At 47.2% G+C, this 16,919-nt stretch overlaps 1 protein-coding gene across 1 annotated transcript in view; it reads left to right on the top strand.

Annotated features, from left to right (window-relative positions):
- The window catches only part of PRKCD (protein kinase C delta), a 59,421-nt gene that overhangs the window by 33,004 nt on the left and 9,498 nt on the right, over positions 1–16,919 (top strand). The window contains 13 exon segments of the mRNA XM_020971535.2: positions 3,472–3,544; positions 5,226–5,363; positions 5,884–6,083; positions 7,515–7,575; positions 8,149–8,207; positions 8,209–8,312; positions 8,538–8,569; positions 9,208–9,293; positions 9,946–10,075; positions 11,240–11,340; positions 11,929–12,025; positions 14,813–14,916; positions 15,612–15,785. Of these exon segments, the coding sequence (XP_020827194.1) occupies positions 5,249–5,363; positions 5,884–6,083; positions 7,515–7,575; positions 8,149–8,207; positions 8,209–8,312; positions 8,538–8,569; positions 9,208–9,293; positions 9,946–10,075; positions 11,240–11,340; positions 11,929–12,025; positions 14,813–14,916; positions 15,612–15,785 (1,263 nt within the window). The 5' untranslated portion in view covers positions 3,472–3,544; positions 5,226–5,248.

Below are 16,919 nucleotides of genomic sequence, written 5' to 3'. Positions count from 1 at the left end.
GACTCTGGCGTACCTCCTCTCTCTATATAAGTTGGTCAGGTTTGGCTATTTCCCCTGATTTCGTGTTCTTGAATGGTATTTCTGCTTCTTCATATAGCACACCAGGGTTTGAGATGTTTTGAGTCCAGATATGGGGAGCCGCTGATGAGATTGCTAGGGAAATACTGAGGGGTCCATTCCATGTCACTTATCTTTGTTGTTCTTCTTCCAGTTTCATCTATAAATGTCCTCGGGATAACCCGGTTTAATGGGGTCTCATATTAACTTTTCTGCAGTCTAATTATATCTTCTACTAATTTCAAATGTCTTATGAGACAATATCTCTCATAATATAATTTTATCCTTCAGTGTAAGGTGTTGTAAATGAATGTGTGCTCCAAACCAGGGTGACCTTGGCAGCCACCCCCCCTCCCTTTAGCAGTATTTTTAATTGAGGGGGTCCCTAGGCTTTTTCGGATCCTTCATGTGACTCTGTTAACCATGTCTTATGGTAATGATCAGTCAGTGTCTTTATTTTTATCCATTTCCCGTCTTTCAGAAGAATCAGCAGCTTGTCTAGATAGATTAGGCTAAAGTTGTAATTACATGTAGCGTCTTCCCATCTTTAGCCATTCTTTTAATTTGATACTAATTTTGCCTTTGTGTTAACAAATTAATAGTCTGCACACAGACTACTGATTCTGAAATGACTCCAGTTATCAGTAACTAGTTATTTCCTGTCTGTTAAGATATAATCATTTTTTCTCATCTATAAAATAAGGGGAGTGGCTTAGATGATCCCCAGCTCAAAATCTGTGATCCTATGAAGACCAGTGCACCATGTTACACCAGTAATCTAGTATTTGTTTTAGCTATCTTGTCAGTTGCAATTAAAATACCATGCAAAACCCAATGTGGCTGACACATCAGTGGTCTGGAGTGTCGTCTCTTACGACCGTAGTTGAGATCTTCTGGGACTAGAAGAATAAGGGGAAAAAAAGAGGAGAAAAATTTGCCAGTAGTTTATGGAAAATAAGTTTTCATAATAAAAGTATTGTCCCCTTAAAAAAAGATAGGAGTTTCACTTTTCATGATATTATTTGGTAATCTCCATATCCAAAGTCTTCTGACTGTACAGATGTGAGGCTTCTGAATTGTCCCCTGGACTTTGAGCTCTTTCATTTCTTAATTTTAAATCTTGTCTTCGGGGCAGCTAGGTGGTGCAGTGGATAGAGCACTGGCCTTGGAGGCAGGAGGACCTGAGTTCAAATGCGGCCTCAGACACATAACACTCACTAGCTGTGTGACCTTGGGCAAGTCACTTAACCCCAATTGCCTCACCCAAAATAAATAAATAAATCTTGTCTTTTCCAGCCTTTTCCTTTATCCTTCTCGGTGCCTGCCTCCAGTCAGTACAGTGTAAGCTCCTTGTAAGCTGTTTTCATCTAGCACAATGCCCAGCATACAACAGACACTTAATAAATGCTTGTTAAATTGAAAGGAATTCACATTGAAGCCATTGAATATCGAGCTATAATGCTGAGTTGGTTTGGAGGATCCTGTCAAGTTCCTCATCTCTAGAATGACATCTGCAATAGACATAGGTGCATAAACTGTAGGGTCTTTGTAGTGGTCTGTTTGGTTATGCTCATCCTAAATACAATCAGTTCAAATAAGTTCCTGAATTCAAATCCGGCCTCAGACACTTACAAGCTGTGTGACCTTGGGCAAGTCACTTAACCCTGGTTGCCTCAGTTTCCTCATCTGTAAAATAAGCTGGAGAAGGAAATGGCAAACCACAACACAGTCTTTGCAATGAAAACCCCGAATGGGGTCACAAAGAGTCAGACAGAACTGAAAAAACTGAACAACAACAAACACTATGAGGAGAAATGACCTAGCACTGTTCCATATAGTTGCTTCCTTTTTTTCCCCTTGGATACACAATGAAATCACCTCCTTTACTCACCTCCTTGTGGAGGACCTGTGAGTTCGTGCTTCCATTCAGATATAACTTCCTTATGTCTTCTGGTTTCATTTATAGTGAGTGAAGTGAGAATTAGGAGGCAGTTAGGTGGTACAGTGGATGGGTCTGGAGTTAGGAAGGCCCAAGTTTAAATCTAGCCTCAGATACTTACTAGGTGTATGACTCTGTACAAGTCCCTTAACCTCAATTTCCTCAACTGTAAAGTGAGGATCATAATAGCATCTATCTCCCAGGATTGTTGTCAAGATCATTCAAAGAGATAATATTTGTGAAGTGCTTAGCACAATGCCTGGCACAAGTTAGAGACTATGTAAATCCTAGTTATTACTGTTAGAGGATCCAGGACCCCTCCATTTCATAATGAGGTATCAGAATAGGATTTCAAGTTGTATCTCTAAGATAGTTATTGCAAGTGTTAGTTTTTTTGCTCTGAAAATAGGCTTCATTCCCTCTATTTTACTTCCAAATTTCTTCAGCCTTTCTTTATCCCAGGGAACTCCCCATAGACTAATGCCTCCATATTCTTTCGATATATTTTCTATTTCTTTGTCTTCTGTGGCGAGGTACATTTGGTAAGCATGGGCCTAGATTTTCCCAGCTCTAGAATTCTGTGATCGACACGGAGGTGACTAGGCAGTACCCTGGAGTTACTAGGCTGTGACTCGGGGAAACAACCGGGGGAGAGGAGAGAGGAGTAGACAAGGGAAGAGGACTGTGGGTCTACCCACTGATGCTGAAAAGACTAAGGCTCATATTTGTGCTTTCAGCCTGGGGACCTCCCATCAGATCCAGTCAAAGTGGTACAGTGGAGAGGGACTTCCCTTTGTCCCTCTCCTCCATGCCTGACTTTCAAGCTGTTCTCATAAAATCTCTTTTTTCCCTTTGAGCCTCACTGAGGTTTTCCTCAGATGTCTCTTTGTGGCCTTGAGGTGACCTTGGCTTCTCAAAGGCTATGCCAGCAGAGGGCAAGCCCTGACGTGTCCTACCAAACTGGAAAAGCTTTGGGGATAGGCCCAGGGAAGGACTGTGTGTGAGCCTTGCTAAGTACAAAAAGGCACCAGGGAAGGAAGGTTTTTGGCCATGGCAGCTCATAAAATTGCCTGTTGAGGTATGAAGGGGCTGGCGTTGGGTTAAGTGGGAGGGAATGCCCACGCTTTTGAAATGACTGATCCAGGAAGGATTTTTCTTCAAGGCTCTGCTGAGTATCTACAGCCTGAGGCTACCTGATCTTTGGGGAGGGGTAGCCTGGATAAATCAAAAAGCTTTCTATTGAGCTTTGAAAGTAATATCCCAAGCAAAATTTAATTGAAATGATTAGTCTTCTCTGAAGACAGGTGGGTTGCAGCGTAAAGGGAGGTCTGTCCCCAGTTGTACTAGAGGAAGAGGAGAGGGACAAGAAAACCAGTCCAGGAAGAAACACCATTGAGGGTTAATTGCAGTCTCCTCCCCCAGCCCTGACACTGTACCAGCACCACCCTTCATGTCTCTCTTGTTTTTTCTTCCAGGATTGAGGGCCCTTGTATTGTTGGTCCATGATCTCTTTCCAAAATTAGCAACCCCATCTTTGTCACCAAGTAGGTAAGGACCATCAGTCCCCACAACCTGTCCCTGACTAGACTGACCCACTCGCTTCCCATGCCTTTCCATCAACGTCATACCTCTTCAAACCCAATCTCAGCCTCCCAAGACAACCCCGAGCTGGACCCCCCAAATCATGATCTCCCCAGAGTCCACAGTGATGCCTTACATGCCCCAGATCCTTATGAGTCCCTAGGTTCCCCACTCTCCAAGGTCCCCAAACTCCTTTCATCCCCCATCCCAGACCTCTGGTCTCCTAACCCTCCAGCGTCGAAATCCTTTCTCCTATAATTGTCCCAGAAAGTGAGTGGTTAGAAACCAGGGAAGAGGATTGGAGGTGCTCCAAACCTGGCTGCTACCTGCAGAGGAGAAATGTCCAGTGGGAAAGTCAATTCCTACATCAGGAATTCTAGAACTAGGGTCTATGTATAGATTTCAAGGGGTCTGTGACTTGGATAGGAAAAAAGTACATTTTTATTTTCACTAACCTCTGACTGAAATTGAGCATTTCTTTCAATTATTTATAAGGCATTACTCTGAGAAAGGTCTATAGACCTTACCAGACTGCCAGAGGGATCCATGACACCAAAAAAGATTTAAGAACCCCTGCCCTAGAAGGCACAAGGTTAGGTTTCCATTGCTTCCCTGGGCTCTAAGCCTTGGTCAATGGAGCCTTTGACTTGCTTCTTTCCTGAGGGAAGAGCCCTTGGTCCTGCCATTGAGTTTGTCGCAAATTTACAGACACTGTGAGCCAGTCCCACCCCATTCCCCTCCCACCCTCACCCATGTATCCGAGACTCAACCTCTTACAGATATCTAATGAAATTCAGTGTCCTTTCCTAATGAGGAAACAGCCAGACATCCCAGAAGCAGGAACCTCAAACTCACCTGCTATTTGCTAAGTTACCTAATTCATCAGCTAGGCAGCAAAGTGGCTCAGTGGGCAGAGTGCTGGGCTTGAAGTTAGAAAGACCGCAGTTCAAATTTGCTCTCAGACAATGTGATCCTACCAACAAGGTTGTCATGAGAGTCTAGTAAGAATATTTGTAAAGCGCTTAGCAGCATCCCTGGCACATAGTAGGTGCTCTATACATGCTTATTCCCTCCCCTTTCCTCTGTTTCTACTTGTACTGTGTAACTCCCAAAGAGACGAGAGACTATATAATATGACAGGAGGAGTGGGAATGAGGGGAGAGGGTTGTAAGCAGCCCAAACTGGAAAGAACTAGTTTCCAAGATCTAGGTTCTAATCCTGGCCCCATCACTAACTTGATGTATGACTTTCTCTAAATCTTCATTTTATAGATGGGAAAAGTGGGAGGCAGTATGGCATTGTGGAACTAGCAGGGAATTGGGGGTCAGAGGACTTGGGTTCACATCTCAGCTCTGCTTCTATCTTCATCACCCTCTTTGGGCCTCAAGTTTCTTCATTTCTAAAAAAGGGAGAGATTAAACAAAACAGTGCCTAAGGTATCTTTATAAGATAATTGTTCCTTTGAGTGACTTCCCCTAGGTCCCACAGCCGGTTAGTTTCAGAGCTAGAATTAGAATCCACGTCTTCAGGTCTGAGGCTCTTTCCATTACACCACCAATTGTTTCCTTTTGTCTTTGTTCTCAGCCATAAATACTCTTCCCTTCTGTTCCTGCCCCTGTGTCAGCAAACCTTACTCTTTTCCTAATAGGTGTGTGACCGGTGCGACCAGCCATGGCCCCATTTCTACGCATCTCCTTCAACTCCTATGAGCTCGGATCCCTGCAGTCTCCTGAGGAAAACTGTCAACCGTTCTGTGCTGTCAAGATGAAAGAATCACTGAACACAGGTAAGAAGGAGCCTGAGAACGAGACCTGTCTAGAGACTCAGCTACGGGAGAAGGGGGTTGGCTAAATGATTCAGTCCTAGAGCTGGGAGGGAAGAGAGAGCATCGAGGCCAACCTTCCTGCCCCAGAATTCCCAGGCCCGGGAGGCAGGGCGGGGCAGAAGGAAGAGATGGGTCAGGATGGATGAGTCTGCAGAACTCACAGACTGCCTGCCCTTCATCTGCCGGACCCCTTCACTTCTCCCTTGTGCTGGCTGCATCATGACCACCGCCTAGCTTAACAGAGGGAGAAGGCTGAACCTCTCTTGGTTCCTCTTGGGCTGCTGGGGTGGGACTGGGCAGTGATGGAGATCTTGCTTGTAATGAGGTTTGCAGATCGTCCCTGGTGGATAAGTAGATGAGGCTGGAGTGAGCTAACAAGAGCTAGCTGGTGGGGAGATATCTTCTGGGGAGGGAGTGGTGCTTGAAGATGTGTTCCATACCCTGTGTCCATCCACCCCACCCCCAACTACGTGGGCCTCAGAGAGAGGGAAGACGCTGGTTCAGAAGAAGCCCACCATGTACCCAGACTGGGCATCGACCTTTGACGCCCACATCTACGAGGGACGGGTCATCCAGATTGTCTTGATGAAGGCGGCCGAGGAACCCCTATCGGAGGTGACTGTGGGTGTGTCCGTGTTGGCCGAGAGATGCAAGAAGAACAACGGCAAAGCTGAATTCTGGGTGAGGGGTGCTGTCCTCGGTTGTGATAAGGAATCATCAGGGCGGGCACTCTGAATGGATGCCCATGAATGTATGTGTGTGTGTGTGTGTGTGTGTGTGTGTGTATGTGTGTGAACACTTGAGTATTGGTTTGGGAATCGGAAGACCTGGATTCAAATCCTGCCTTGCATGCTTAGTATCTGTATGACCTTGGATAAGTCACTTAACCTCCTTCAGCCTCAGTTTCCTCATCTTTAAAACGAGGGAGTTAGGCTAGATGACCTCTGTGGTCCTTTCCAGCTCTATATCCATGACCTCTTTGTGTCCTTGGACAAGCTGCTAAGCGCTCTCTGGGCCTCAGTTTCTTTATCTGTAAAAATGAGAAGGCTGGGTGAGATGGCTTCTGAGGTCCCTTTCAGCCCCAGATCTATGCTCTCACTCCATATGTATCTACGTGCCTTTGTGTCTGTGAGCATACATGTATGTTGGAGCTGATAGGACCCACAGAAAGTCCCTGGGCTGTGCTCCCCCCAAGCAGAGATGTCTCAACAGGAAAAGGCTTTATAACTGTCCATTCCTCTGCCCCCAGTAAGACCTACTTCAGGCAAGCTAGAGCAGGGGAAGGGCAGATGTGTGACAGGGCCCCCACTGACTTCTCCCCCCATGAGAGGCTGAGGGCAGAGTCCTGGATCCATACAGGGAATATTCTTTCGGCACCTTCTTCTGGTTGCCGTAGCAGACAAAAAGACTGTAGAAGAAGGGAACTCACAGACAGTAGGGGGGAACAAACACCAAGAGAAAAATGAGGAGCCGCTGACCTGTAGGTGCCAAATACTGTAGTCCAGACTGGGGCCAGCAGGGCTGAGGAGCTGCAGGAGAGTCAGGAAGGAAAGGCTCCCTGGAAGAGGTGAGTTTTTTACCCAAGTGAGCTTGTTTGTATGTGTGAGCCAGAGGACGTGTATGCCCTTTCTGGTGTCCCTGTGTCCCAGAGTGTGTTTGTGATGTTCTAGGTTGGGTGGCCTTCTCTCTGCAGCCTGAGGACCCCCTGCCTCCCATCTGGGCTCTTCCTCTCAACGGAGCAGCTGTTGGGTGGGGGCAGGAGTGGGGGTGGGGAGTTTCCCTTCCTTCTCATTCTGTCCCTGGGCCTTGGCCGGGGTTAGAGCCTTTCAGTTCCCCAAATGTAACAGTACTTCATGGGGGATGGGGACCCTGCCTCTCACTTCAAAGACCCTTTCCTCTACACTGGACATCCATTTGGATGAAGATGTTTGGTGGGGCTGCAGCCTGAGGGGATGGGATCAGAGGGATCTTGACTGGTAATTGGGTATGACTGACAGTGCAGTGCCTGGATGGAGAAATAGGCCAAGGGATGGAGGCCTGAGGGCCCAGGGCACAGCCTGGCTGTGGGGACTCCTGCCCTCTCCTCATGGGCACACCTTCTTGTCTCCTCAGCTGGACCTGCAACCTCAGGCCAAGGTACTCATGTCTGTCCAGTATTTCCTGGAAGATACAGGTAAGGGATGGTTAACCAGGGCCTCACGTCGTGTGCCTGGGCCCTGCTGGGGTGGGGTCGGGGAGTGGACATGCCTATCCTGTAGCAGTAGGAAGAGATAGAAGACCAAGCGCAGGGCAGTGACAAATACGGGGTTCAGACTGTAGTCTGCTAGACTTACTATGCTCTGTCTTGTGAGTCGTCCTAACCCTTTAGCAGCACAGATCACCCTGCTTCCTCCTCAAGTTTGGTTCAGAGGGGGTAGAGCAGAAGATTTTGGGGAACCAGTTGCTGTTGCCTACTATGGATTACCCAAGTGGACTTTCCTCACCCTCCCCAAACCCCAGTACCTTGCACTCAAGTCTCCTCTGAGGCTGACTCTCTCTACCCAACCCCACCTCTCATTTCCTATTCAGAAAAGCTGAGTAGTCCTGGCCTTACCGCTCACTCATGGCGTGACCTTAGATAAGTCCCTTCCCCTCCTGGCCTCTAAAATGAGATTGAAGTGCTCTGAGTGCCTTTCTAGGCTCTGATGTGCCTAGACTTTAATGACTCTGGAATCTCCAGGCTAAGGTCTTCTGGTGTCCTCCCCAGATTGCAAACAGTCCATGAGGATGGAGGACGAGAGCAAATTCCCCACCATGAACCGGCGGGGGGGCCATCAAGCAAGCCAAGATCCATTATATCAAAAACCACGAGTTCATTGCTACCTTCTTTGGCCAGCCCACTTTCTGCTCAGTCTGCAAGGAGTTTGTTTGGTGAGCAGCGTGGAAGGTTCCCAGCAGGGAGAAGGGGAGTCAGGCTCCCAGGGGGGAGAAGGGGAATGGGTCTGAGGAGAGCTGGGGAGGCAGGGCAGGGGCTGCCTTGAGAAGTCTGAGGAGCTGGGGGGAGGGATTAGGACAGCTCCTTTGGAGGCTAGGACTTCTTCTAGGGGAGGCAGGAAAGGTCATGCCTCACCTGATCTCTTTGACTCGGTTTTTCAGGGGCCTTAACAAGCAAGGCTACAAATGCAGACGTAAGTGTGACCCTGGGCGTGTGGGTGTGTATATCGATGTAGGTGTGTTTGTGCGTCCCTGGCGCTTTTGAGTCACACATGTAAATGTGTGTGCCACTGTACAAATGTGTGAGTGTGTGAATATGAAGGGGGTTGCTCTAGCCCTCGCCCTTCTGTCCAGTAGCCCTTCTGTACTGCCCCTGCCCTAGGGTATCCATTCCCCAGAGAGCCCTGTACTGCTGCCCCCCCCCCACCAACCTCCTCCCTGGTGTTCCCTAATACCTTCTCAGGATCTCATTGTCCCTGTACTCCTAGATGGTGCCTTCCATTCACTAGGTCCCTCTCTCCCTCTGGATCCCTCCATGGCCTTCCCATCCCCTTGGTGCCCCCATTCTGGCCATTATTTATTCTTCCCCGCCACTTCCCCTCTTCCTAAGCTTAGGGCTTATGGTAACCAGGCAGGCAGGGGGTGGGGAGGGGAAAAGGATCAGTCCTTTGGGTCAGATGCCTCCCTAATGGTGTGGGAGGCTACTCAGGCAGGCCAGGAAAACGGGAAGCTTTGTGCCTGGGGGATGGGCAGTGTTGGGCGCCTGCTCACAGTCTCTGCCCCCTGCCCTGCATCTCTTCCCACCCCCCCACCCTGGCCTTGCCTCCCCAAGAGTGTAATGCGGCGATCCACAAGAAATGCATCGACAAGATCATCGGCCGGTGCACGGGCACGGCGGCCAACAGCAGGGACACCGTGGTGAGATGGGATGTTGGGAGCAGGGTGGGACCGTCATGATGACAAGAAGGGGGCAAACTGGGGACCTTATAGTGAGAGTGGGTGAAACTGCTAGGGAGGGACCACAGAGTCCTTTGGGAGGACTTTTGTAGGAATTGGGGGTATGGGGTTGTTTTCAGGGGAAAGAGAAACCATTCAGCATGTGGCTGGCACCCACATACAACCTGGTCTTTCTTCAAAGCAGTCTAGGTAGTGAAGGCTCAGAGTGGTGCTAGGTGTCCCCATCTGAGGCCTTCATTGCCAGGCAACTCTGTACCCCCTCCCAGCAAGGGCCTGGCTCCTAGCAGCCTCTGGGATGGCTCTTCCTGTAACTTCTGAGGAGGGATGCCCTTTGGGAGGCGGGAGTAGAGACGACATGAGGAAATCCCTAGAAGGTTTCTCCAGGCTTCCTCCCACCCCCAGCTCCCAGCTCCCAGCGCCATCCTTGCCTGTGACTTGGGCCTTCTTTCTGGGCCTGTTTTCACCTCTGAAGTGGCATGGATTAGGCAGTCTTTAAGCCCTCTGACCATCCGTGACTCGAGTTCTGTCTAGCTGTCAGAGGGCTAGATGGTGGGGGCAGAGGAGTGGGAGGAAGAGTCAGGGATTCACTGCACATTCCTTATGCTCTCCCCAGTTCCAGAAGGAGCGCTTCAAGATAGACATGCCGCATCGCTTCAAGGTGTACAACTACATGAGCCCCACCTTTTGTGACCACTGTGGGAGCCTGCTCTGGGGACTGGTGAAGCAGGGCTTAAAGTGTGAAGGTTTGTGAGCAGGTAGCAATGGCAGGGGGGCTGGGAGAAAGTGAGAGGAGATGGAGAAGAAAAGAGAGGGAGGGAGTGTGAGGGAGCCTTCAGGGAGAAGTAGCCAGTTCCAAACTCAGAGCCCCAAGCCTGTCCCTGTGCCCACGGAGAAATCCAGGTGGAGATGTCTTGGAGGTAACTGGAGATGCAAATGGAGAGCTCAGAAAGAGAGGTCAGGGCTGTGCTCATTGATTGGAAATATTGATCGGAGAGTTATCTACTGAGGCAGTGGTTGAAGCCTTGGGAGTGAAAGAAACTGAGGACAACACTGGAGCAACAGAAGAGTTTTTCAAAGGCAGAGCCTTGGGGAACATCCACATTGAGAAGGGAGGAGGATAGAGGGGAGCTGGTAGAGACAGGAGGGTGGGTGTCTCTGATGCTGAGGGCAGAGAGTGTTCAGAAGAAAGGGGGTGGGTTTGCTCATCAGTGCTCCAGTATGGGTCTCTTTTCACCTAAGCGATGCAGCGGATAGAGTGCCAGGTCTGGAGTCAAGAAGACATCTTCCTGAGTTCAAATCTGGCCTCAGACACTTAGTATCTGTATGACCCTGGGCAAGTCATTTAACTCCTCTCATCTTCATTTTCCTCATCTAGAAGAAGGGGATGATGATGATGGCACCTTCTTCACTGGGTTGTTGTGAAGATCAAATAACATGAATATGTAAAGAGCTTTCAAACCTTAAAGTGCTATATAAATACTGGAGCTATTATGATTATTTTTTGTTACGTCATATTGCCTCTTGGATAGAAGTAGGTCAAGGTGTATGCAGATTTCTTGCCTGAAATCTCATTTCTTTGAAGAAGAAAGGAAGGCAGAAAGGGAGGAAGGAATCATGCATTTACTGATCACCTCCAATATGCCACACACTGTGCTAAGAACATTACAAATTTTTCTCATTTGAGACTCACAACAACCCTACATCCCAATTTTACAGTTGAGGAAATTGAGGTAGACAGAGGTTAAGTGGGTTGCCCAGCGTCACACAGCTAATAAGTATCTGAGTCTGGATTTGAACTACAGAGCCAGATCTGTATCCATTATTCTACCTAGATCCCTCTAGGGCCCTGGGGAGACCAGTGGGATTCAGGGGAGATTCCAAATGCCTATACTTTCTCTCTCTCCTAGACTGTGGGATGAACGTACATCATAAGTGTCAGAAGAAAGTGGCAAATTTATGTGGCATCAACCAGAAGCTGTTAGCTGAAGCATTAAACCAAGTCAGCCTGGTATGGAGGGAAAAAAATCAGTCCCCAGGGTATGGGAGGCGGGCTGGGGAGGGGTCTTACTGCTATGCTAGGACAAGGGGAGACTCTAGTCAGCCCTGATCGGATAAGGACAGATAGAAAATCCCAACCCCAATTTTCAGGCTAGAAAATTTAGGATTTGTTGGGGAAGAGATGATACATGTTAACTTAGGACTGTAGGTTTCTTCATAGAGAGAGCTCCCAAGAACATTTCAGGGCTCTGAAAGAGTTAAAGAAGAACCCTGTAGGGTGGTAGGAAAAGCGCTCAGAATCTTCAAGCAGAAATGTTAGGAGGCCACAGAAGATCCACCAGAAGTGAAATGAACATATCTTGAGACAAACAGAGGACCTCAATAGGAAAATGCCTAGCCTTTTCAGCTAGGCAACCATTGAATAAAATGGAGTAAACCTGTGTTTCCCCCCCCCATAACCAGCTCTGGGAATTTGTCTTAGTAATGGAGTTGGGGTTGTCGGGGATCAGGATCCAGCTTCTCCCTTCAGCTGCCTCCCCTCTTGGTGCTATGGAGCTGGCTCTGGCTGCAGACCCCCTTTCTGTTTATTCTCCTCCAGAAATCTTCCCGGAAGTCAGACACAGGGTCTACAGAAAGCTTTGGCATCTACCAGGGCTTTGAGAAGAAAGCAGGTCCCTCTGGGGAAGATTTGGCAGGTGAGATTTCGAAACACAGAATTCTATTCTGCTAATATTTACTAAGCACATACTAAGTGCAATGCACTGGGGATGCAAAGCAAAAAAAGAAATAGTCCTTGCCCTTGAGGAACTTATATTCTTCTTGAGGGATACAACATGTATGTACAATGTATTGGTACACATATATGTCAATAAATAGATCCAAGGAAATTTGAGGAGGGAAGGACCATTGTTGGGGCAATCAAGAAAAGTTTCATAGAGGAAGCAGCACCTAAGCTGAACCTTGAAGGAATCTTCAGGATTCAGAGATACAGAGATAAGGAAGAAGGCGGGAGAAAAAAAGGGGATAAGCATCTCTGTAGCACCTACCGTGTGCCAGGCACTGTGCTAGGCACTTTACAATTGCTATCTCATTTGGTCCTCACAATAACCTTCAGAGGTAGGTGCTATTATTATTCCCATTATAGATGAGGAAACTGAGGCATACAGGAGTTAAATTCTTTGCCCAGGATCACACTAGTAAGTGTCTGAAGTTGGATTTGAACTCAGGTCTTTCTGACTACAGGCCCAGTACCCATGCACTGTGTTACCTACCTGCCTCTATCCAAATAGCTTACGCAAAGGCGTAGCATTCAGGAAACAGTGAGTGGTCCATTTTGGTTGAAATAAAGAGTTAAAGAAGGAGAATGATGAGATACAAGTCTGGAATGATAGATGGAAGCAAACCTGAGAAAGGCTTTGAACCTGAGGCTTAGGCATTTGGATTTTGCCACAGAGGCAACAGGAAACCACTGAAACTTTTGATCCAGAGGGTAAGTTGTACCAGGGAGAGTACTTCACCAGGTCCCTGGAGGTCTAGAGAGAGGAAGACCAATTAGGAGGTTATAACAGTTGTACAAGTGAAAGATGAGAAGGGCCTGAACTTAGGTATGGCCATGGAAATGGAGAGAAAGGGGCAAAGATACTGTGGAGGTCATCAAGATTTAGCAACTGATTGGATAAGGGAAGTGAGGGTGAGGGAAGAGTCAGGGGTGATTCAAGGAAGAGTCAGGGAAGAAATAGGCACGACTAGAAGGGCTGGCTTGTTCCCGACAGAAGTAGGAGATTTGGAGGAATGGTAAGTTAAGAGGGAAATGTTCAGTTCTATTTTGCACCTGTTGCATTTGAGGTACTCATGAGCCATCCAAGTGGAAATGTCCTGTAGGCCGGTGGAAAGGCAGGACTGGAGCTCACCAGAGATCAGGGATGAATGTTCAGGTTTGGGAATCATTTGCTATCCATGCATAATTGCTGGGAATTGATGAGAAGAGAACCTAAGCCAGAGTATTGGGAGGCACCCACATTTAGGGGATAGGAGATAGATGATGGGATTCTGTCTGGAAGGAGATATAGGAGGGGAATCAGGAGAGACCATTGATAAAGAAGCCAAGGGGCTCAGAATATCTAGAAGGAGGGGAAGTAATGGTCAGAAGTTGGGTGTAGGAGGTGAAGGAGGATAAAAACAAAGAAAAAACCAACAGATTTGGGTTAAGAAATTGTTGGTAACCTTGGAGAGAGTAGCTTTGGTAGAGTGGTGGGCTTAGAAGCCAGATGATAAAAAGTTAAGAAGGGAAAGGTTGGTGAGACAGTGGAGACAATGAGAGTAGATGGCTCTTTTTAGGGGCTCAGCAATAAAGGAATGAGAGATATTGAATGATAGTTTAAGAGGATGGCAGGGGGGGCAGCTAGGTGGCACAGTAGATAGAGCACTGGCTCTGGATTCAGGAGGACCTGAGTTCAAATCTGGCCTCAGACACATAATACTTACTAGCTGTGTGACCCTGGGCAAGTCACTTAACCCCATTGCCTAGACCAAAAAAAAAAAAAGAGGATGGCAGGGGCCAAGCGAAGATTTAAGATGGAGAGTAGGGACCTGTGTATATTTGTCAGCAATGGAAAAGGACCCAATAGATACAGAAAGAATGGAGATGAGAAAGAGTGGATAAAGATTGATGAGACAAGCTCCCAGAAGGGATAAGAGAGGAAGAAATAAAGGGTACAGGGGAAGGAATTGGCCTTGATGTGAAAGAAGGCTACTTTTTTCAGAGACTGGAGTGAAAAAAGAGAAGATTGGTAAAGATTTCAAGTGTGCAATAGGGAAGATCAAAGAGCTCATAAGAAGCGATTAAGATTTTCTTCTGAATGTAGTAGGCGAGTATATATCGAGAGCAATGTGATGAGAATGGTGTAGGGAACCTGGGGAGAGGAGAGGATTTTTAACAGCTGCTCTTGGGACTATGAGAAATTCAGGAAGGAATGAAAGGATGGCCATTCCATTGTAGTGAGGGCCAGTTGAGATTAGATGACAGATTTGTAGTCAGCATTTGTGTGACTTCCTCTAGCCAATTTCAGCAACATTGAAATAGAAGGTAAGGAGGTAGATTTGGGGGATCATTAAATGTTGAGTCTGAAGTTTGTCAGGGTATGACTGGCAGGAGGATAAGGGGGCATAGTGTATGTCAGTGGGGGACAGTGTATATTTGATCTGGTCAGCTGAAGGTGTCATCTGTGAATAAGAATACTAGAGTTCTGTTCTGGACCTTCCTGTTATCTTCCTATGTGGCCCCAGTGGCGTTAATGCCCCTTCTCTGATCCTCGATGTCTCCTTTCTCTCCCTTCCCTCCCCCCAGTCCTATGGGGAGCGGCCAATCTTGGTGGAGGGCACCTTCCTAAGAGTCCTTCCCTGCCCCTTTGAACCGAGTTAAATGTGGGTGGATGTTGGGGTCTTAGGTAAAGATCTGAAATGTTTATTTTCTGTTCCCACAGATAATGGGACCTATGGGAAGATCTGGGAAGGCAGAACGCCCTCCAAGTTCAACATCGACAACTTCACATTTCACAAAGTCCTGGGCAAGGGGAGCTTTGGGAAGGTGAGGGACCTCCTCCTTTGGCCACCAGTGTTGGAAGGAGCTTAGAGATCCTTTCATCCAATGATGTCCCAAAGAGGTTAAACTGCAAAGCCAGGAATTGAACGTGGGTCCCATGGTTAAAATCTACAGGTGCTCCTTGGGAATGGAGAGAGGCATCCTCTCTCTCTATGGAACATAATTAGCCACAAGGGGTTGATTAGATTAGCTAATTCTGAGGGTGCTAAGAGGATAAGCTAGAGTTTGAGTAAGGATTGGAGAAGAAGGAGGAGCTGGCAGAGACAACCGCCAGGGGGGCATCTTCTCATCTTAGTTGGGGTAGAGAGTTTGTGAGAACTTAGACACTAAAACATATGGGAACCACTGAAAATCCATTAGAAATGAGCCTCCTGGGAAAACATTATTGCAAGGCAATGGGAAAATAGGATTTGATCTATGCAGTGTCTATCCACACACGGTTTTTTTCAGATCTGCACAACTGTGGAGTGAAGCATTATGCATGTGGGTTGTTAGGAAGTCAGATCAGAGTAGGCAGGTGTCTTGGAGGGTGCCAGGCTCTGGGAAAGGGGGTGCCTGGAGCACAAGTGTCTAGTGTACAGCCACCCTTGGGACCAAGGTGAAATCGCCCAGACTATGGGGTCTCTTCCATCTCCTCTGTCCTGCTTCAGTCCCTTTGCCTCTCTGATTTGATGACTCAGGTGCTGCTAGCTGAGCTGAAGGGAAAGGGCGAGTTCTTTGCAGTAAAGGCTCTGAAGAAAGATGTCGTTCTGATAGATGATGATGTGGAGTGCACCATGGTGGAGAAGCGAGTGCTGGCACTCGCCTGGGAGAACCCATTCCTGACGCACCTTTACTGTACTTTCCAAACCAAGGTACTTTCCCCAGACATGTGTCCTGTCCTTCCACCCCCACTGAGCCTGGAGGATCCCCAAGCTCAGAACCATGTCTCCTCTTCAGGCATGGGACGTCTCAGAACTAGGGATTTCTGAGGTTAGGGGTAGATGTCTTTCCTTCTCTGTCACCTGATCTACCTTCTGTCTTTCCCTTCTCCAAGCCATCCACACAGCTGACGAGATATCCCCCCCAAAGCCCAGTCTAATCATATCACTTTTCAACTCAAGAAGCTACTATGGTTCCAGAGCTGTGCTGGCAAATGTTTAACAACCAGCTCTCTGAGGGTGGGAAGGTAGGGTGGGGAATATGTGCATGCACACTTTTTTAAAAAATTAATTTATTTTGAATTATCAACAATCACTTCCATAAGCTTCTGAGTTTCAAATTTTTCTCCCTCTCCTTCCCCACCTCCCTCCCCAAGATGGCACGCAATCTGATATAGGCGATACATATACATTCCTGTTAAACATATTTTCACATTAGTGATGTTGTAAGTAAGAATTAGAGCCAATAGGAGGAACCACCAGTAAGAGGAAATAAAACACAACAGAAGAAAAAAAAATTGCAAATAGTATGCTTCGATCTGCATTCAAACTCCATAGTTCATTCTTCTTTGTGGATAGCATTTTTCATCATGAGGCCTTTGGAGATGTCTTAGATCCTTGTATCGCTGAGAAGGGTTAAGTCTATCAATATTAGTCATCACACAATGTGGCTATTACTGTGTACAACATTCTCCTGGTTCTGTTCATTTCACTCATCATCAGACCATACAAGTCTTTCCGGGTTTTTCTTAAGTCAGCCTGTTCATCATTTCTTATAGCACAATAGTATTCCATTACATTCATATACCATAACTTGTCAAGCCTTTCCCCAATTGATGGGCATCCTCTCAATTTCCAATTCTTTGCCACCACAAAAAGAGCTGCTATGAATATTTTTGTACATGTGGGTCCTTTTCCCATTTGTTTGATCTCTCTGGGATACAGCCCTAGAAGTGCTATTGCTGGGTCAAAGGGTATGCATGCACAGTTTTAAATTTAATCAGTATTATTAACATTTTCTCCACCAATCAACAAAACAATACATCAACCCCTGATTTGTAGTTTGCT

The sequence above is a fragment of the Phascolarctos cinereus genome, unplaced genomic scaffold (genome assembly GCF_003287225.1).
Source record: "Phascolarctos cinereus isolate Bilbo 61053 unplaced genomic scaffold, phaCin_HiC Scaffold_4;HRSCAF=312, whole genome shotgun sequence".
In the NCBI taxonomy this organism is placed as follows: Eukaryota; Metazoa; Chordata; class Mammalia; order Diprotodontia; family Phascolarctidae; genus Phascolarctos; species Phascolarctos cinereus.
This window is presented reverse-complemented; position numbering and strand designations above follow the sequence as displayed.